Below are 22,353 nucleotides of genomic sequence, written 5' to 3' on the forward strand. Positions count from 1 at the left end.
GGCAAAGGGATAATAAAAGGAGGTTAACCAGAGCAGTAGTGAAAAGTGTCATGGGGCATCTGCAGAAGCCGAGGGAGGAAAGACGTGAAGAAAAGGGAAAGAGAAAATGTGTTTGTGAAAGATGGGAAGAGGTAATGCACTGTAAATGGGAGTGCTAGTAATGGAGTAATGCATAAAAAATGGATCAGAAATGAAGGAAAGACGGAGAACAGAGAGAAAGAGAGGTGGCGGTAACTGAGTGAGGGAGACAAAATGCGAGAGAGAAAGGAAGGAAGAAAAATGGCATAAAATATAAAACACTGCGCACTAAAAACTCTTGTTGCAACTTTGTTAAAGCTTCAAGGGTACATTACTGTGAGGCAGAACTGTTGGAGGAAATGTCTGGCCTGCAGTGAACTTCTCAGTATGACTGGTTTTCCTGGACTAATTAGCCTTCGAATATGCCCTGCCTGCAGGATGAGGGGAAGAAAGAGAGACATCGGGAGGAGGAGAGGTTTCTGGACTCAGTGTGAGATGAAGCTCCAGTCCAGACTTAACGCTAATGATGATTAAGAACTGCTCACTATTAATGTGTTTTTAAAAAAACAGTTTATCTTTAAGATCACACTCAAGATGTTTTCTTTTTACCGTATTTTCCGCACTATAAGGCGCACCAGATTATAAGGCGCACCTTCAATGAATGGCCTTTTTTTTTTTTAAAATTATATATAAGGCACATAGAAAAGACACTACAGTTAAGGTTGCCACCCGTCCCGTACAAGTGTGGATGTGTAATAATAAAGAAGTGGTCCCCGAATACTTTATATAGTAGGCTGCCCCAGTCATTGTTTCACTCACGGTGTTGGTGTTGCGGTATTGTGCCCAACTGCTTTCTGGGTAACACAGACCAACCGACACGCTGCCGCCGCAGTCTCTGTCTCTCTTCCCCGCCCCACCCTCCTCCTCGGTCGGCGAGGAGAGCCTTCCGCGACTGGGCCGGGGCGTGGCCGGACGATGGTCACCCTTCTCTGTTCGCGCACAGCATGTTCGTGGAGAACGTGGTGCTAAATGATCTGCAGACGACCTGATTATCAGGTCCGTAGGTAGATAGGTCGGTCAAACTTTATTAACAAACCAGAATTCTGACAACTATCCCAGCATGCACCGCGCGCTTCTTCTTGTACGGGCAAAATGAAGTCGGCGGCTGCTTACCGTAGTTGCTAGACCTGTTGTGGCTCAGTATTGGTCCATATATAAGGCGCACCGGATTATAAGGCGCACTGTCTGCTTTTGAGGAAATTGAAGGTTTTTAGGTGCGCCTTATAGTGCGGAAAATACGGTAATCAGATTAAAGTAATGTTTTTTCCTCAAATGTAGTGTGAACCACTGGAGAGATCAAATTTGTTTTGGAACACAAATTCAAAAGTGTCTTGGGTTAAAGTGGCATAGGAGCAAATTACAGGCAGGATGATGATGATGATGATGTGGTAGCTTAATGAGAAGAACAGGAACGATAAACCAATGATTTCAGGCTATGAGAGAACACATTTAAACATGTGCCTTTACTCATTGCACAGGTGGCAGAACTCTGTCACAGTACCACACTGGAAATTACTAAACTCAACGTCCCTTTAAAAGTTATTCCATCGACCATAGAATTGCGCAAATTGAAAATACGAAAATAAATTTGCTCAATGGAGACATGCAAATATTGAAAAAACTCAGGGTTTTCGGTAAAAGGTTTTTGTGCTAGGATGAGGTGGGGGTTTTTTTTCCGGACATATTGAATTTGATGTATTTTGCAAAACTGCAATGGAAACGTTTTTTTTTTTTTTGCATCATTCGATCAATAGCGGGATTTTACTACATGAGAAAAAGACAAAGAAGACAACAGGAGGGTGATGGTTTGTTTTTATATTACTGGTGAGGAGCGCTAATGCCTGATTTATGAATGCACCTAAATTTTTCAACATCAGCAGAATATCGAGAAAGATTTGCACACTTTTGTAATGGAAATGCAGCTGCAGGTTGCTTCCCCTCCCAGCTGTTTCCTATCTCTTGCTGGACTCTCCATCCTCTGTTTTTCATTTTTCCCTGATTAGTACTCTTTGTTACCTGGTCAGGTCACCATGACATTTAGCATTTAACCCTGCGGAAGAATATTAGGGCCACTGAAAAATAAAATTCAGACTTTTTGTCTCAGAATTCTGAGATTAAAGTCAGAATTTTTTATTTAATTTTTTTCCCCAGTGGCTCTAATTCTCCTCCATATAACCCATTTTAGCAAGGTTCAAAGTTTTTTTGTTTTTTTTTTTTACAAATTTACTTGTCATTTTATACACGCCATACTTTTTTTAAAACTCTAAATGGTGATTTATTTTTTTTATTAATTGCATTTTAAAATATTACAATATTACAATGACGACTGATGCTGGTGAAGAAACAGTCCTTAGTGGGATTAATAATAAAAATAACTTGTTCATTTTGACTGACTAAATAAATCACTGGTTTGGTAAACATCTAGCTAGAGCTGCTGCTTATTTAGATTTCCAGGACAAAATGAAGAATTCCTCCTTCAGACAGAATCATGATGGATTTACGAAACTAATTATTTTTCTCCTTAAAGGTTCACATCATTCCTGTTCACATACTTATCCAACCGGACTTGATAAAATTAGTCCAGACCCCTCCAGACTTTTCAAGCCTATGCCAAGACCTCTGTCAGTAAAACAGCTGTTTGCTCCTCTCCACATTGCTTCCACTGGTGAACATCTCTCCGCCATCACTCCCACCTTCTGCAGGGACTCATTTTAACCCAGACAGAAATACATAAAGTGAGTTATCGGGGCCACCCCTGGAGCTCCACCATCAAATTTCTCTCTTTGTGTGTCCCCTATCCCACCCCCCACACACACACCCACACCATCCTCGGTGCTAACAGATTCCCTCTCATTACCTCTCATCCACCATCTCCACCTCCTTCCATCCCCCATCCAAACAGGGAAAGGGCAGTGGCAGATCGACCCAACTAATCTCAATAAGCCACAGACACACAGAAGCTCACCTTGGATATTAGATGAGCCCGATATCCCGTGTGCCACCCACCTCTCTAACCTTGTCCTCTCCCCTGCTCCTCGTTTGGGTGCTCATCACTGTTGCGATCTATGATGGGATCGCACACATCTCTTCCTTTCACACACACATTAACACATTACTACACACACACGCACGTATTCATGCTCCCAAGGGACTGTGACAGCACAGGAGCAGATGGGCGGCTAGTGATGACATGTTAAAAATAAAGATTCCTGTTAACCCGTTGTCAGCTAGCGTCCCCCCCACCCCCACTCCTTTCCCTCGTGTCCCCTCACCTCATCTCATCTCTTCCTGTCAATCTCTTCCCATCGTCTTCTCACACCACCAGTCCCTTTTTCATTCGGTGCATTTAGTCTGCAACTCTACCCGTGGAGGCTCTTACTCAGACACTACCAAATCAACTAACCGTACCACTTAAAGCTTGCAAGCCCAAGAACCCTAACCCTCCACCATCCCCGACATGATATTTAATACAAGTCTTTTCCGACCTACAGAGCTCTGTATTATGCCTGGCTTGTGAGAACGCATCAATAATAGATAAAGAAGTCAGTTTAGCTGGGTTCTTTCTTTTTTTTTTCTGCAAATTATGCCGAATTAAATTTTTACGTTCGCTTTCTGTCACTTTTCAAATTTGTTCGCTCAGTGTTGATTGCTAAATTATTCAAAGACAACACAGCAGAGGCGGCTGGATCAAAGGAAATATTCTGGCCTGCCATGATGAAATGGAAGGGATGTCGATCTAGATCTGAGAGATGCCAGACAAACGTCTGCAGGAAAAACTGATGCGATTCACAACTTTACCTAAATGCAAGGTCAAGATTTTAGTTTTTAGAGTAGTGAGCTCCAGATAAGTTTCTCCCTTCATCAGTTCGTACCCCGACTTTGTCCCCACGCTGTGCCATTTTGTCCATTCCTTTTTCCATTTTGCTCTCAAAAATACAAACCGTGTGCATACCAAATTATTTCTCTTGGTTGCAAAATACCAAAAGATCACATTTAATTGTGTTCAGACACAAAGTGGTCACTTTATACAATACAAACTGCAATTACTCTTTTTTTTTAATTTACACTGCCTTAACTTTTCAAAGTACAAATTCGACAAATTTGCACTTTCTGCCTCATTTTGACAAGACAGTACCACACAGTTGCCGCAAATCTGTCGTGTGCGCCTCCATAAAGAAAAGAGAAAAGAAAACCGCCATTCCGCCACATCCCAAAGGGGCGCACTTGAACTGAGATCAAGTGGCTGTGGAGACCAGTAGATAACAGGGATCTCATTGTCATCCTTAAAAAAAAACAGTTTGAGTTGGGACACGGGGCCTTATCCTGCTAAAAGAACTGCTGTCATAAAGGAATACACTAAGTACTCACGTAGGCTGTAATTTAGCATGAAGGTCTAAAACAGATGTTGTTGACATCAAATTTGGACCCTTTGATGTGAACGTCAAAGTTAAAATCAAGGCTCATCGAACCAGTTTGTCCAGTTTTGATGAGCCAGTGTGAAGTGTAGGTTCACTGTTATGTTCCTAACTTCAATCTGCTTCAAGACTGGACAGTCAGAGACGGTTCTCTGCATACATTGATAACATGCAGAGGATAGTAGCTTCTTTGAGCTGCTGTTGGGTTTAGGCATTTTTTTGGTCCTCACAACTGCTACTGAGAAGTTGTGTCACATTTAAACTCACTTGAGCAGGTCTACCTGGTAAAGAGCATAGTGAGTATATTTTTTCAGAAAATTTTATGTGACACCCCCTTCCAGCTAATTGTTTTAAATCACGAGTAGCATAGCATTTCCTCATAGAGTAGATTTTTTTTTTTTTTTTAAAAGCCCAGGGAAGTACTTCAAATCACTGGTTGTCAAACCAGACATGAAATGCGACCAGTGTAAGTAGAAATTGATGGATGGCTGCTACAAAATCTCCAGCGAAAAACAGGTCCCTAAAATTACAGAACAACCAAAACCGCAAAAGCAAAAAAAAAGAAAAAAATGATGATGAAAGGGGAAAATGACCAGCACGCTGCGTTGTAGACCTCTCCAACACTAATCACCAGCAAGCCTTCAAAAGCAGCTGTCATATCATGCTCAGCCAGACGGCCCAACTTTCAAAACTTCTTAGACTGAAAAAGTAGGACACGAAAACCGAGCTACACTGCGAAAAGTCTGGTGGCTTTGCAGCAGCGAAGGGTCCTCACCCGAAAAAAGGCAGCTGAAGCGATACATTTATTAATAGTGCTCATGTGATACATTTTTATTTTTTTATTTTTCTTTGAAGTGGTGGAGCGGGCAGAGGGAGAGACTGAATAAGTGAAAGAGAGAGAGGAAGAGAGAGAGAGAGGAAGAGAGAGAGAGAGAGAGGTCTCTCAGATTCTGCGGTCAGACAATATTCCCTCTGGGTGGAGTGGGTCCCATTCACAGTGACCTCAATAGTCCTACAGTGAAGTGTGAAGTGAAAGAGTGAGAAAAGGCCCCATCGGAAAATGGAAAAGGGGGAGTTAGCTCACAGTTCTTTCTCTCTTCTTGATGATATTGATTAAAGAGCTTAGGAGGAAGATCTGAACACATGAGGCCCGCCATTGTGTGAAGATGAGAGGGCTGGGTAGGGTTGGAGAGCCACTGCTAGGAATGTTTCAAGTCCTCCAAGGTTTCCACTTGACCTGTAGGTTGAGGACCAGAAGCTTTCCATGTGGCTACTCTGTTTACAGACTTTAAATGTCTCTGCCGTGAAGGTTACCATTACATTATGCACAAATTAGATTGAAGAACGCATGGTTTTAATTTCAGCTACACAGAATTTGAGAACGTATTTTGAAATCCAGCTATTGGAGGAGACACTGTATCTGATTAATATTCAAAAATATAAAAAAATAAAAAAAGTGATTCAAGTTCAAACCAAGCAAGATATTGGTATTATTATTTAGGAAAATAAATAATACATGCATTTAAAATAACTGGTATCAATGTGGTTTTAATATTGTTATTTTAGTTAGTGCAACGCTAGCACCAGAAGACAGCTAACTACGCTAGCAAAACAGGTCTTGAACTTTCCGCTTTAGCTAACTGATACTGTACAAAATTAAAAATGTGATGTTTTCATGGCCAATTAGAAAAAGTGTTGCATTTTGTTTAGCCCTTAATTCTTCGGATTTTCTACTTCATGTGACGGGAACGTCAAGCTAACAAGACAGCTTTTGCTTTAAATGTAGATAACACTAATTTCCCCTTATCTTTTCTGAATATAACCTTTTGTTACTAAGAAAAATGTATTCTTTCTTTTTTTTTAAGAGACAAAACATGTTGCAACATTGCTAAAAAACTAAATATTGCATTTTGGAGTCTTACTTTTCCAGTGAATTAAAAGTAGCCTACTGCTAAGCAATTATTATTTTTCTACAACAGTACATATTTTTTTCTCTTTACTGTCTGTAGTTAAAGCACATTGAATGGCAGGACTGAAGAAGCTGGAGGCAGGTGACAGAATGTTGACCAAAATAAACTTTTATTTTAAAAATCTAAATGCTCTGCTGAGTAAGGTAATCCAAAAACAGAAAGCAGGACTGTCTAAGCACTTTTGCTACTCTCACTTTAAATTTCTCACTAGGATAAGGTGGAAAGGGAAGGGAATGTGTAAACTTAGGGAAATAATGACCAACAGAAGAACAGGTGTGGTAATTAGTAACCCAGACCAGGTGTGACAGGAGGAGAAATCTGGATAAAAGAAAAATCAGCACAGATAAAAAAAAACTGGATCCAGACCCAAATAAAGTCTTAAACCGATGTACTTCAGGTGTCAGAATGTGACTGAGATACTTTTCTAACCCTAACACTTCTTGTGGCATTTTGACAAGAGGGAAGTAGAGACGAGACGAAAAAAATTATAAATAAAATGCCACATCATGGAATAAAATCTTGTTTCTCAAAACAAAGGCATTGCGAGGGGGGGTACGCTTGCTTTTTTTCTCTATTTTTTTTCTTGTGCAGACTTAAGAAATTAATTTCTGTCTGGTGTTTGAAGGCAGGTGTGAGTCTTAAGGCAAACAAAGACATCACAAGGATAAAGAAACAATAAGAACAAAGTTATTTCCACAAGAACGGTTGTTTTCACAGCTTTCCGCATTTGCATATTCTCATTTTCCTAAAATAATGGGATAAGTTATTAATTTTCCCCAAAAAGACTTATTTATGGTTCACATTGGTGGCATATCACCTGCCTTTATTTCTCATGTAAATAACTATTGTTGTCTCTGATACCCACCTAATGCAAACATGAAAATGACCGAATTTAAAGATCCAGAAAATAGTGTGTGAAAACCCTCACCTCTAAATAATATGTGTGCAACTTAAGTTGTTTTAAGTCTGCTTTGGTCTTTGAAATTCTCTTAGCCATTACCTTGGCTCAGCCTTTTATCAGAACCTCACTGAAATCACTCAAAACTTGAACTATTCCTAATAAAGATTTCACAGGTATGTTTTTGGCGACTTGTGTATTATTATTATTGCAAAACGAAATCTCAATATATATGGACTTTTATCACTCACACACCATGACATTTTCCTAGTGAAAAAAACAAAACAAAACAGAGATTTACATGGAAAATCACTCTTTTTTTTTCAAGCTTAAAATAGACTGGAAAATAGCATAACATATTCTTGGAACAGCATCAAACCTAAGTCATTTTCAAACATGTGCTTTTGTGAATCCCAACATTTTCTGCGTCCTAATAAACACAACCAGAGAGGAGATCTGCTGCAAACAAAAAACGCTGGAAGCTGATGGAATAAACACCTTGTTTAATTATAGTTATGGGTTTTAATTACTTGGACGGTAGTCAGGTGCGAGTGGGCGCTCTGTTATATTTAAAGAACAATAGTCTCTGAAGGTCTTTATGTCTAATAAAATGTTTGTAAATTAGACTTCAGAGGATATCAAGCTGCTGCTTTTAAATCCAAATGTATTCATGTCTTTTACAGATTTATGTAGTCTTTTAGTAATCTTTCCTTTCCATTTTGCTAACCTGTTTCTTCTGACTGGAGGTAATGTTAACTTTTTGAAGTGGCTCAGTCAGACTTGACTCTAGAGAATCTGTGAATTGAGCTAGAGAGTTTGATGGCTTTCAAAGAAAAATACCAACGGAAACATTCAAAAAGTTTGTCAGTAAATAAAGATTATTGAGAAGGACACCAATAATTTTTGACGTTCTATTTAGAAAAAATTAAATAACAGCTTTCGGATTGCTTTATACTATTATTAATATTATTGTCATTTTTTTTTTTATTTGGTGGAATAAATTAAAATCTAAAACTGTCGAGGTTTTCAATAAGTTGATGACGACATTTTGGGTTGAAGAGGATGAGTTAAACCTGTCCTTAAATCCTTCAGAAGCTACTAATACATATTTGAACCACTTATTTATTTATTTATTTGTTTTACCACTGAACTCAAGTACTGACTGCATAGTGAAGAAGTTGTTGACAGTAATCTTTGCAGAAGGACGTGGACTCAGATCCCATCCAGGATGTTTCTGTGTGGAGTTCCCATGTACTCTGGATTCCTTCCTCCACTGCCCTCTCTAAGTAGCCCTTAAGTTTGAGTCTGGGCTGTTTCTTGGGTTGTATTTTTTTGCTCTCTCTCTCTCTCTCTCTCTCTCTTCAGCCGTGTTTTTCGACACACCTGTCGCCTATTCGGTTCAATGAGAATCTTTCACAACATGCTCACCGGTCAACAATCAGCGGTGGGCCATTGAATGACCGCTTAACGTTCACATCAGCTAATGCCTCTCCTGATAATATTTCCTCTCCTCTCCAACCTTCCCCCATAACCCTCGCAGCCCCCCACAAACTCATCCCCGTTGCACGTTTTTTTCAGATCCACAAAAGCGCACACACGGTCGCACACGGAGTCCCGTTTGAATTGCATGTGAGCCGCCGTGCTCGCAAAACAGGGAGGAGGTGGGGAACAAGTGGGAAAACAACAGGAGGGGAGGGAGGAGGATGGAGGCCTTGCCGACCGGGTGACATTCACACGGCGTTTAGCGGGACGAACCTCCATGTGTGTGTGTGTCTGTCTGAAGGAGAGAAAGAGTGAGGAGGGAGAGAGGAGGATGCATGGGACAGCCCTGGAGGGACACCTGAGCTGGGAAGAGACACCTTCTGAACTACAGGACCGGGGAGGGGGGAGTCCTCATGGGAGAAGGAGTCAGTGGAACTCCCCCGACAACAACCTGCTTGTTGCTCCTCCTCTCCTCGCAACCAGCTCTCATCCCCACCCCTCTCCACCTCTTCCTCCTCCTCCTCCTCCATCCTCTCTCCGTCTCTCATTTGATCCCATCCCTCATTCCCTGCACCACAGAGGGAGAGCGGGAGCTGAGAGAAAGGTAAGGGGGATGCATGCATGTACATTGTCCTTGTAGAATGTGTGTGTGTGGGTGGGTGTGTGTGTGTGTTTAAGTGCCTCAGCTTCTCAGATTTCTACCAGGCAAGTTGTTCAGCAACTTGTCTCTTTCAGCCATTTGTTTTTGCTTTGGAGAGGGGGGGACGGGGGGGGGAGGGGAGGAGTGTGATTTCTTTATGATGCTGAAAAGCACTACAGCTTCACACACGGTACTTTAACTATCAGCGAAGATTCTGTTCATGCGGATCTGTTCACAGCGTGGGGACGTTTAGGGGTTGCCTTAGTCTGTCTTTCTGCAGGTATCATCAAGAAACGGTGTCTACGGTGAGCGAAAAGTTTTGGAAAAGTAACAGGGAGGATAAGATGTGCAAGTATATATATGTAAAAAAAAAAAAAAAAAAGTGTGGACAATAAGAAACAGGATTCATCTATTCAAGCATGCTTGCAGCGAGGTAGAAAATTAGCCGTGAAATCCAATCAAGTTCCACGGTCACTGCTCGTTTCCTAGCCGTCATCTCGTCAACCCCCACAGTGAATCAAAGACCAGCTCTTTTTGCCCGTTGTAGTTTTGCTGAGGTGGTGTGTGTGCGTGTGTGTGTGCGTGTGCGTGTGTGTGTGTGTGTGTGGGTGTGTGTAGGGACAACGGATACTGAAGGGACCACCCCATGCCATTTAATCTGTCCCTGCTCACAGATAACAGAAGGCAGATGGTCCCGCCGGAGTCCAGGAAGACAGAAGATCACTAATACAAAATGCAGACAGATAAACCTTTTCCTTCTGAAACCGAGCCTGCATCAACTTCCAAATAAACAAGAGGAGAGAAAAAGCCACTGGTTCTTGGGGGTTGAGGGGTGAGTGGGGGGGGGGGGGGGAGGTTAAACAGAGCAGCGTGAGAGTTAATTAAAACCCAAACAGTATCCGGAATAAAAGCAGTCATTTGAGAGTCTGGGATAAACATAATGGAGGAAAAAAAAGAGCTGAGCTGTGAGTGAACAGGACCATCAAAGCACCATCAGGAGCGCCTGTGTTTAAAGTGGAGTGTGTATTTATTTATAGAGGGCGGTAGCTAAGTTCACTAAGCTCCTTCTCTTAAAGCAAAAAAACCTAGACTTTTTTTTTCTTTCTTTCTCCCCCCCAAAGCCTTATGAAAATTCAGCTGGCCATAATTTGCAGAGAAGCCGTATGCATATTTTATCAGCGGGCGCGTTTTGAAGAAACGGGCCTCGGCAGCGCCTTCTCTGCATCTTCATCTTTATCAAGATTGAATGAGGGGGAGTGTGTGTGTGTGTGTGAGAGAGAGACAGTGAGAGAGAAAGAGAGAGAGAGAGAGAGGGGGGCTGCGAGGTTGTGAAGCCGTCTGGTGATGTGTGGCGCTCTGGACATTTGGCACGGGGGCTAACGAAGAAGAAGACACCAGTGGCCTTCATATGTCTGCTACACTGGCTGCTTATTAGGACTCTATGATTCTCAGTGTCACTTTCCTCCACTGTGACCATCTCTGTCTTTCTTCCCCTGTAATTACATCCAACATCCTCTACTTGTTCTCCATTTCCACAATCCCTCCCTCCCTTTGCCTCCCCATCCTCTCAATCTGTTTTGTTTTTTTTCCCCCCCTCTGCATCTCTCTCCGTTAAAGCTTTATGGGTCGTTCACTGCCTTCTTCTCTGTGAAATAATGAGCGAGGCGCTTCTGAGCGACTTTGTAGCTGAGCGACTGTTTTGTGAGTTTGAATGTCGTAGCATCCCGGGGCCCAGGAGCCTCTGATGTGCCGTCTGTAGCTGCCTTCGCGATTCCACAGCGATTGTCTTCTGATCTATGGGTGTGTGTGTGTGTGTGTGTGTGTGTGTGTGTGTGTGTGTGTGTGTGTGTGTGTGTGTGTGTGTGTGTGTGTGTGTGTGTGTGAGACATAATACACCTTGTTAGGTGAAGTCAGGGATGGTGTTTTTGTGGAAACTGCGTGACTTTGAACAAATGTGCTTTTCCAGGGGAAAAAAAAGAAACACACAGAGGACGGCAATTACATACTGTCTCTGAACCACACATCCACATGTCAGTATAGATAAAAAAAGAAGAAGAAGACTGAACGCTAATAGAATGTTGGTAAAGCAAACACAGTAAAAGTCATTAGAGCACCCCCTGGTGGTGTTTGGGTATCCCTCCCAATGCCTGTAATGAAAGATGTTTTGAGAGTAGACCTGATTTAAATCCACCAACTAAAAATAGAAATAGAGCTATAAAGGCATCAACTTCTGAGCCGTACTAGCTACCCACTTCACACTTTGAAAAGTGGTGCGATGATCTTTTTTTTTTTTCTTTTTTTTTTTACTTCGAGTGGCAAGCTGTGCTACACACATATCCCAGAGTAATAAAGCAGAGCAATTCTGATCCCCAACATGAATAATTCTGTGTGAACAGGATGGGATGTTTCTTCATATCAGCGAAGCATCAGCCAGTGCAGCTCTTTTAGGGTTTACGGCTGAAGTTTAAATAAGTGCATTGCTGTGTGTGTGTGTGTGCGCGCGTGCGTGCGTGTGTGTTTGTTGGGTCATGGGCTCTGATTGATGCTCCTGACCTTTCCGTTGCACATTTTCAGAGCCTGGGAGATACAGCCGCGGTGCAGGCAGCGAGGAAAAATAAAGAAGGGTCAAAAGAGGAGAAGGAGAAGCCGAATCAGCGATGGCGTTATCCTGGTGTCCCTTTGCAACTTTGATGGTGGTTTGGGGATCTTTGACGCCCCAGGTTCACTCGGCGCTGGCACCGGAGAACGAGGTGCCACTTCGCCCCACCACGTGGTTACCGGAGGGGAAGGTCATGACAGTAACTCTACCGAAAGGACGAACTCGAAGGTAACACAAGCGACAAAGAAAATGGGAGTCAGGACTTGATTTAGACCAGTCGGTAAATATTTGTTCATTGTTGAAAACTAAAAAAAAAAGGGGCTTTGGTTTGACCATAAGAAAGACTGGCAATATGACATGTTGCTCAAAGAACTTTTTTTTCTTTTCTTTTTTTTTTTACCTAAGTGGCCATTTAGTGTCAAACAATGTTCAACAGCAACACCAAAGATGATACACAAGTAATAAAAAAAACACATATAGATATAAAAAACATATAAATACATAAAAAACATATATATATATGTTTTTTTGTTTTATGTTTTTTTTTACTTGTGTATCATCTTTGGTGTTGCTGTGAACATTGTTGAAGCAGCAGCTTTTTTTTATCTGCTACTCAAGAAAAATATAGAGATGCTGCAAGCTCTCGTGTCCTGCCACTTCTTGACCATTTCTTCAAGTTCAGGATTTTAATGAAACTATTTGAAAGGAATGCACCATTTCAGTTATTGTTGAACCATTGGCAGCCTATTGCAAAATTGTTACAGTTCACCACACTCTTGGCAGCCTTGTAGCAGTTGCCGGTTTGCAATCTGGAAAAGAAAGGCTCTTGTAAAAGGATTTACTCCCTCCGGTTGCAATCAAACCAAAATTGCAGCTTAAGAACAAAGTTTAAAAGAGCAAAAATCCAAACTTGTACACATAAATAAATCTGGCCAAAAATAGCTAGAAACCTGAAACCTATTTAGGAAACATATAATAATAATGATAAGTCAACAGGCCAGGTCAATAACCAAAATATATGTAACAAGGCAGAACTCAAACATTACATAAACTCCAAATCCATTGTAGTAGAAGAACATGTAAACTCCCTAAATATCAAACAATGACATATAAGATTCAATGTGAAATCACAAAATGTGCCCTATAACATCAGAAACCTCCTTCAACATGCAGTTTGTGTTCACAGCACTGTCTTCTGACTGGAGGTTTCATTATCAGAAGTGAAAGTGGCAAAGGATGATAAACATGTGGTGTTCCTTCACGAGGCAGCAGATAAACCCAACTATAGGATAAATAAAACATTTCAAGACCTTTCCTGTTTGTTTGTTTTTTTTGCTCCATGAAAATTGTTCAACAAAATGCAAGTCAGGAATCTCTCGTGGCTGTAAATACGTAGCAGTCGAGTCGGTCTTTAAAATAAAACCAACAACTGCCTGGTTTTGTTTTCAGTTTGGAGCACTGGGACGCTCTCACAGGAAGCTTCTCATTTACATAAAGTCACTCACTGTTTTACACAAATTATGAGAGAGGAACATAACACTCTGCCTCTAGAGATGCAATACGACACTGCCAGAATAGATTGTGCAGCTTTCGCTATAAAAATAGAATTATAGTAATGAAAAGAAAGGCTCTTGTAAAGCCTTGTTTATTTGTAACACGGCAGACCAATAAAAGCCAGAAAACTGCTGTAATAATTTTAAAAAATCTATACACTCATACTCCATAAACCAGTCGTATTCCATAAACCAGAATATGAGTTTCAATGACTCGTGTTTGTCAGAGGAGAAGTACCCTTTGAATATAACAAGTTTTAAGCAGGCGTACTTTTCATTAAGATCACATTTCTGAATTAAAAATGTTTTCTTTTTTGTTTGTCAGATCTAATAAAATGTCTCAACTGTTGTTTTCACTAACTAGGTAGAAAATCATGGTAATTAATGGTAATAAAGCCACTAAAGCATCAGTCTGTGTGTAATTAACCTATATAGAGTGTTTTACTTATCAAATTGAATTTCTAAATCCATCCATCCATCCATTTTCTGTGCACCCTTGTCCCTAGTGGGGTCGGGAGGGTTTCTGGTGCCTATCTCCAGGGAACGTTTCGGGCGAGAGGCAGGGTCACCCTGGACAGGTCGCCAGTCTGTCGCAGAATTTCTAAATCAAATGAACTTAATTTGCCTGACTGCAAGTGTGAAGTAGTCAGGCTTGGTGTCGATCACTGCTTTTGCAAATGAGGCCTTCCAGGTTATATAATGTAGGAAAAAAGTTTGGGTTTTTGAATTTGTTTTGCTAGAACATCATCATCCTCAGGCTCCAAAATATTTAATTCGTAGTATGAAAAATTCAGCAAATGCACAGCCAACCTGGAGCTCTCTGTTTTTCCTTTCTTTATATATGTTTTACTTGATGTGTGTATTTTTTGGTAATTCAAATCTAACATAGATACAATTTTTCTACGTTGTCAAGTTGAATAATGTAATCCCTCTTGATTCATTTACCCGTTACAATTTCATACTTAACACTTTTGAAGAGGAAGTACTTCTTGTTCCTCGACAACAAAACTAGCTTAACGAGATCTCTTCTCGCTAACTCACACTTAGATATGTCTTTGGTTGTTGTTTTATTAAAAAAAAAAAAGGGCTCACAAATTCTGTCCTTCCTTCAGTCACATGTCGGCAACCATCCGTCTTCGTGGAAGAGAAATCGCAGCTCGTTTGGCCCGAACGTCTCATCACAGAGCTCCCGCTTTGCTTTCTGAGAGGCGGGAGCTGAAAATTACGTCTCCCCGTGTGCTGCAGTCTGTCCACCGGTGCAGTCATGCTGAACCGCATGGCAAATAATGGAGAGAAACACTGATTCGGGAAATTAATCACTGTTAAACAAGCAACTAAGTGCCCTTGAAAATGACATTGCTGCACATCTGTTTGCAAATAGCCGGCATCTGGCCGAGATCATAAATGATTGTGTTTCTGCTTAAGGATAACAAATATTTATTAGAACTCACTGACGCAGTTATGAATTCTCATTAAGTAAAACTAACTGTACATAAATTACAATAAAGCATAGCTTTGTTTTAAAGTGGCATCAACAAACACAGCATTCCGGCTGATTGTGAATGTAATTACTTGCTACGGATATTAATGGCCACATCTGATTCCCAGTCTAGACCTTCTGCAAAAATAATGACTAATTTGCATGTACTGTAGGAAAGGGAAACAATGGAAGTAGAAAATCTGGAAAAGTTTGCAACATCAAATCAAGCTTTGATCGATACATTTAGAAGAAACCAGCCCTAACTCCTCTAAAACCTACATCCACCAAAATGAAAGAATTCGACTGCACACAAAACGTCAGTGGGTAATATCTCGTCTCTGCAGCTGAATTGAAATAAGATGTTATCTCTTTTGACATGCCCCATGAAGAATGAAGCCAGGTCCTCTGGCTATCTCTTCCTGCCTGTTCGCAGGTTATATTTCACACTGAAGAAGAAGACCTCTGCGATGTCGGTGACTGTGAGTCCCTGCAGCCTCCCCATCGAATGGAGCCTGGCCGCTCGCACTCTGAAGGACAAACCGCTCAAAAACCTGCAGTGTGAGTAAACAAACTGCGCCTTCCTAAATCCTGAAGTTCATCGCCAAATCTTATTAAGCTGAGACGATCAATTAGATATTATCGTGACCCTCTCTGGGTTAATTGGGGGGAACGGCATGGCTAATTTTACCTTCGGTTGTGTTTGTAAAAGAGAGGTGACTTTGGGAAGGAGAATTCATAAGCAGCATTACTGTATGGATTAAGAAGATGAATTTTACAGACGTTGTTTAAAGAAGTAGTGGACATTGTGTAAAATCAGCTTTTCTGAGCACCTTCCCCCACTCAGCTCCACCAGACTAGTGGCAGCAGCAATTAGCAAACACCTGATGGAACTGCGCATCTGCTTAGCATATCATAGGATCTACTCCTCAGCCCATCGCTACTAAGAACGGTTGTAAATGCCATCATGAGAAGCCTGTTGCAGTGACGTGTCAGAAAGAGTAGGTGCTTCTTAAAGGGACAGAGGCCCAATGTCAAGGGGCCAAATTCAAATTTCTTTTAATTTATGTTTGACAAATACAGCATTTTTGTCACAGCTGGAGGTAACAGTTACTTGATTACACTATAACAAGGAAGTATGGACCTGGAAAATACACAATGCCACCCATTACACATCTGCTTTTGTTTACTACTGCATATCGCAACCACTTTATGTGGCAGGCAGGCAGGCAGGCAGGGTATTTCTGTGTGTTTTAAAAAGGTGATTGTCTTAAAAAAAAATCTTATGTTCAAGTTGAAAACAGGAGTAAAGATACACATATTTTAAAGTGCTGTGCATTCTTTCAAAGTCAGACAGGGCCAGTGATTGATCATATCCGGTTCCCACTTTGTTGTATATTTTGACTCCGAGTTTCTATTTTTAAGGTATCATAAAACAAACACTTAAAACGGCTACACTCTGTTTAATTTAAATACTTCTAGAGCGAGATCAAACTACTGGGCTCTGCAGTCCAGCAGGATTTTGTAAGCAAACGTGTTGAGTAAACTCGCGACAGAAATCTTCATTAGATTCGATCCACAATCAAGGAATTCAAAATAAACCAAAAATAAATCATCCTTTGGTACTGAACAGGCAGAGATGGTTGGACACAAAAAACATGTTTGATTTTGTTTTGTGTGAGTGTGTCTGGTAACCTGCAAAGGTTACCTGAGCCAGCTTTCCCACATACAAAGATTACATTATGAAGTTCTAAAATGACACATAAATCATTCAGACTCTGAGCTTGTGGGTCTCCATCGCCAGCGTGAATTATTCACTTTGATTCTGTAACATTTGGTCTCGACTGAGCAGGGATTTTTCAGCTCCAGGAGACATGAACTGAGAAAACAAGTGGTGTTGTTTTGCTTTTTGTGTGTGTGTGTGTGTGTGTGTGTGTGTGTGTGTGTGTGTGTGTGTGTGTGTGTGTGTGTGTGTGTGTGTGTGTGTGTGTGTGTGTGTGTGTGTGTGTGTGCGCGCGCGCCCATTTGTCCATTGCGTCTTTCAAATGAGGAGCTTGCATAGTCCACAACAAAAACAATTTTTGTCTGAATGAAAGGCAGTAATTTGACATTCGACAGTTCATGCGGCTGTTCATTAATTAGGTGCAGAGGAGTTTTCTACATCTGGGTTATAGGTTGTGTGCAGTTTGAAGAGGGTTTGCAGCTATGCCTTTGGTTTCATAACATAAGTAGATATTATATGGATATGTGCACAATTTGATTGGTTGATTGAATTCCAAGATATTTTCAGTATTAAGCTATTGTATTTCCTTTACCCACCTTTGGAAACAAACACAACAAACATAACAGATAAATGGATTTTTGTAAAAGGCAATTCAGCAACAACAGAAAATAAGAAAATAGAAAATGTATTGTTGTCATAGTAAACAAGCTGCTGCAGCCTATAATAATCTGAGATAGATAGATAGATAGATAGATAGATAGATAGATAGATAGATAGATAGATAGATAGATAGATAGATAGATAGATAGATAGATAGATAGATAGATAGATAGATAGATAGATAGATAGATAGATAGATAGATAGATAGATAGATATTTCAAACTCAAAGTCCAGTTACATTTATTATTTTTAGGGTAGAGATTTCAGCTTACAATCATCTATAAATCCTAATTTTGCCAAAAATCTTTAAAGTGGAGAGAAAGTCTAAATTTCCATCCACACAATAGGATGCTAATACACACGCTAGCAAAAAAAAAAAAAAATCATCGATCAGGGTTGCTGTGCACACAATTTATTAGAAATATGTCAGATTTACTCCTGTAGGCAGTTGCTAACGCTAATGTAACAAGTCATTTTGTCGATAGAAATATGAGTATCATCAGCTAAATGCAAATTCTTATGACATAACTCTTGCTGCTTAAGGGAAAAGAATAAGAATGTATTTGTTCTCAGCCCGTCTCACTTCAATAATCACTACAAGAAGCCAAGGGGCTCATGGTTACACTGGACAAGCAGCTTGATATCTACAGCTAAAGTGGAAGAATCAAAAGATTCTCACTACTAACTATGGGTAGCAACACTGTCCAGTGTGCTTTGCTTGTGCGGTGACAGGGAAGTTACCTAGAGTTAATGGGAACAAGACGAAGGTAAAGAGGCCAAAGCCGGAAAAAAAACCCCTGTAAAATCTTTACAGTGACTTGGCTAGAGGTTTAACTTTTGGCGAGACAACAACCCAAAACATACAGCCGGAGCTACAATGGAACAACTTCAATGAAAGTTTAATCATGTGTTGGAACGTCACAGTCGATTCCAATCTGTGGCAACACTTGAAAACTGATGTGCAAAAATATATTTTGCATAGAAGAATTGGCAAAAATGTCAGACCCTTGACGAGCAAACCTAGTAGAGAAACAAACTTTTGTTTATATTACCTTCATAAAAATTGATGAAACCCACATTTTCCTTGCTTTCTACTCCACAATTATGCGCTACCTTGTTACGACATATCCCATAAAATCCTAATAAGACACATATGTGGTTGTGATATAACAAAATATGAATATATTTAAAGAGTAAATTGTACATACTTTTACAAACCACTGTCAGGAGAGCTGGTTTGTATTTTTTAATATTTAGGAAGGTAATGTAGCAAAAAGTATTTGTTGAAAATCCAAAGGCTCTTTAATATTTTCAGAAACTGTCAGGGATGGGTAGTGCAAGTTCAGCTCAATGTAATTTCCTTTCCTTGAAGTTCTCACTAGTCTTAATTATTTAGTGTTGATGCGCATAGTTAAGTAAGTTAAAGTTGTAAGTTAAAATAATTTGGTTCAAAACAAGCAAATCTGTTTTCGAGATGAGTTTGACTTCAATGTAGAATTAAATACTCATGTTCTTTTCCTCCAGGGAGCACCAAGAAAAGCACGCCCGAGGTGTGGTGGCGAGGCCCTGGCACAGAAGAGAAAATCCACAGCTTCACCGGTGACACAGTGGATGCCTACAACGGCCCTTCGCATCTCAGCGCTTCTATCTACGTCGTGAGGCTGCGTTCAAAACTGCAAAGCACCAGAGCTACAGTCTTCCTCCACGAAGGCCAAGGGCCTTCCGGCATATTCCCTCGACTACCAGCTGACCCGCGAGTTCACACGTTAGGAGTTGGCATGACCAGTGTCACCCTCAGCTGGCAGCCCAGTGCCTCCATAACAAGCCTCCCAAAAGCCAAAAACGGTTACGATTATTGCGTCCTCGTTAACTCTCTGCAAAACTACCCCAGCCTCTGTGCTGCTCAAGAGAGGGAGAAAGGGGAGAAAGATCGGAGTCAAGGCAAGAAGGAGAAAAAGAGGCAAGCAACACCATGGCCGATCTTAAAAGAGTGGTGGTGGGAGCAGTGGGAGAGTTACCCCGAGTCCCAAAGTCTGCCGTCTTCACTTGCTGATGATTTTGATAATCTTCAGTGCGCATGTCAGGGGACGGAGAACGTTTGCACGGTCTCCGAGCTCCTGCCTGACACCTCATATTACTTTGACGTTTTTGTGTTAGATAAGGTGAACGGGACCAGCGCAGCGTACAAGGGGACTTCTGCGCGGACGCACGAGGAAGCTCGAGCTGCAGTCGTGCCTCTGAGAGAAGGTGAGCTAAGGTGGGTGACCTTTCAGGACGGAGGCTCAGACTCGCAGCAGTTCTTCAGTTTCCGTCCTCGGGGATGGCAGCAGAGTGGCCTCCTCACCTTGCAGAGCTGTGGTGAGGGTGAAAAGACGAAGGTAACCGTCTCCAGTAAGGGACGGGTTTTGACCACTCAGGGTGTGGAAGCAGAGTTAATCCACATTTGGCTCCAAGGAAATCCTTCCTATCTTATCCACTTACAACAAGAAGGACCTGAAACGAGCAAAGTAACTTCTGTTAAAGACGCAGCTCGGCTAGCAGCTCTGAAAGCTTCGGTCAAAATGCAAGTTTCATCCGCCTACCACCGCAGAGGGGTCCCATCTCTGCCGTCCACCTTGCAGATAAAATCTTTCAACCGGCTGCGAGGTTGCAACAGCGTCACCCTGGCCTGGATGGGAACGGAGGAAAGAAGTCTGTACTGTGTATACCGCAGAAAGCTCAGTGGCTTTGATGCAGGAGCTGGGGGAGCATCGGCTCTGACCGCGCCCTGTCTGGGCCCTGAGTCTCGCTCCGACACTGAAAGGGTTCTCTGCAAGTATTTCCAAGAGCTGAATCCTCGACGGGCCGTCACTACAGCTGTGATCGGGGGCCTGGAGCCAGGAGTGGCCTATGTGTTTGATGTGTATCTAATGAGACGCTGGGGGATCCCTATCAAGTATGCCAGCAAGATGGTGAAGACCAGAAAGGAATGCTGAGCTGCCGCCCCCTAGAGGAGGCTCACAGGTTGTCCCGGTTTACGGGAAAGTGCATCAGCCCCCTGGACATGCTGTAAAGAGACCAAGAGCTCAAGCCATTTGATTGTTGTCAGGAGGCATTTTGCAACAAACAAACAAAAAAAAAAGAGGAAATGTTCTCTTGAAGAAAAAAGTGGTCACATACAAACTCCACTTTATCAATGCAAGTGGACGGCAAGAATTAGGGAAGGATGTACACACCAGCAAAAGTTCATAACATTTACAAAACTTTTGTGCTCTTGTCATTTTGTTCCTCGTTGCAGATCATCACAATGACATGCCAGTCATCCAAATGCTTTTTTTTTTTTTGCCTGTGTCTGGGTACAATGGACGGGCAAGGTTTGAGATGACAGAAAGTCATTATAAAAACAACAAAGGAGACTGTGCCAAAGACGCAACAGAAGCAGATGGGGCAATAATGAGAGAAGATCTGAGACGTAGGGATTCGCAGCATGCACCTGCAGAGCTGCATTTTGTACAAACTAATAAACACAGATGGAAATGATCTTGAGGATGCTAAATTCAAAGTCTGTGTTTGTCTTTGTGTTCTGCTTTCGCATGAAGCAGTGTGAAATTTCTAGTGGCTTGCCTCATTGTCTTTGATGTATTCTTGTGCTGCTTCAAAGTCATCAATAAATACTAAGGTATCTGTGTACTCCTGGGTGATGGATTATATTGTATAAAGCCTAAAATATGAAATCTTCCATCAAACAGCTCGAGTTAACTTTTACCTTGTCTGTTCTGGCCAGAGAAATTTTCAATGCCTGGAACTGGTGATAACAAATGCACTGTAGGACAGATTAAGCATCTAAGTTCTCTGACAAGGTACGGTAAGTGTACAGTACCAGATGCCTTTTTGATCAGCTCCAATAAAGATGTGTCAAAAGCCATAAAATAAATTGAGGTTTTATTGTAGTTGCACAGTCTCACACTAAAAGTATTAGACAAATCTTCTCTTTGACTTAAGCATAATTTATCCAGGGGGGAAAAGACTGTTAACGTATTCATTTTTAACAAAATCATTGTTGGCACAATTGTTTATAACCCTGCTGTTCATAATTTAAACAGCCCCATTAATCCAACAGGATAATTTATCTTCCCCTATAACACTATTGAACAATTCACAAAGTTGAAGCACCATCGTCAGAGAGATTCCTCTTTTACACAATGTCTCTATTTTTTTCTACTTCTATGTAGGTTTGGGGAGAATGATGACCACTAACTGCTGGAAGAAAACTAAATTTGTGTCTGATAAATTAAATATGTGTTGATTCAGCAACACAGTATGATCTGGTAGAAAGACTAAATGAAAAAAAAAACATGTTTCATTTAATGTTTGAGTCAACCACATGTTTTTTTTTTTTAATGCACTGGTATTTTAAAGAGTGCATGATGCCATGATGATGATGCTCTCATGGCTAACAGAGCCACATAATCACAGATCCTCCACCATACTTAGCATGACTGCTTTTCCACACTCAGCATTCATCCTTTGTTTCATGCAAAATCCACCTACACCATCTGTTGCCCAGCAAAATTTTAAATGGTTAGATTTGTGATGTTAAGACAGAAAAGGCCTTTTTGGTATGGCATGCATCCTGAAATTACAATTGGCAAATTGTGCTGAGTGATTCGGCTCTTTGCTTCAGTACTTCAATATATAACTTTGGTAATAGCAATTGAACTGCTCAATACACTCCAGTTATTTGTATAATGTGAGTTTATTCATTTAAACGTTCATTGTATTTTACACGTATTTATTGTTTTCTGGATTTCTTAATAGCTTTCTTCCAATATGCCAAATGTATTTTTTTCTAACCTTTATTTTTTCTTCATATTTTCT

The 22,353-nt window shown here is 41.0% G+C and overlaps 1 protein-coding gene across 2 annotated transcripts; it reads left to right on the forward strand.

Annotated features, from left to right (window-relative positions):
• Window positions 1-9,036: 9,036 nt before the first annotated feature.
• ndnfl (neuron-derived neurotrophic factor, like) lies at window positions 9,037-21,165 on the forward strand. 2 transcript variants are annotated; one of them, XM_008429224.3, is made up of 5 exons: window positions 9,037-9,447; window positions 10,158-10,315; window positions 12,058-12,310; window positions 15,549-15,673; window positions 19,021-21,165. In XM_008429224.3, the coding sequence occupies exons 3-5, from the start codon at window positions 12,141-12,143 to the stop codon at window positions 20,469-20,471; spliced, it is 1,746 nt and encodes a 581-aa protein (XP_008427446.2). In that variant the 5' UTR covers window positions 9,037-9,447; window positions 10,158-10,315; window positions 12,058-12,140; the 3' UTR covers window positions 20,472-21,165. The 2 variants fall into 2 exon arrangements, with proteins under 2 accessions (XP_008427446.2, XP_008427445.2); XM_008429223.3 differs by lacking the exon at window positions 10,158-10,315.
• The last annotated feature ends 1,188 nt before the right edge of the window (window positions 21,166-22,353 follow it).

Source organism: Poecilia reticulata, chromosome 15, assembly GCF_904066995.2.
Source record: "Poecilia reticulata chromosome 15, P_reticulata-male-v2, whole genome shotgun sequence".
In the NCBI taxonomy this organism is placed as follows: domain Eukaryota; kingdom Metazoa; phylum Chordata; class Actinopteri; order Cyprinodontiformes; family Poeciliidae; genus Poecilia; species Poecilia reticulata.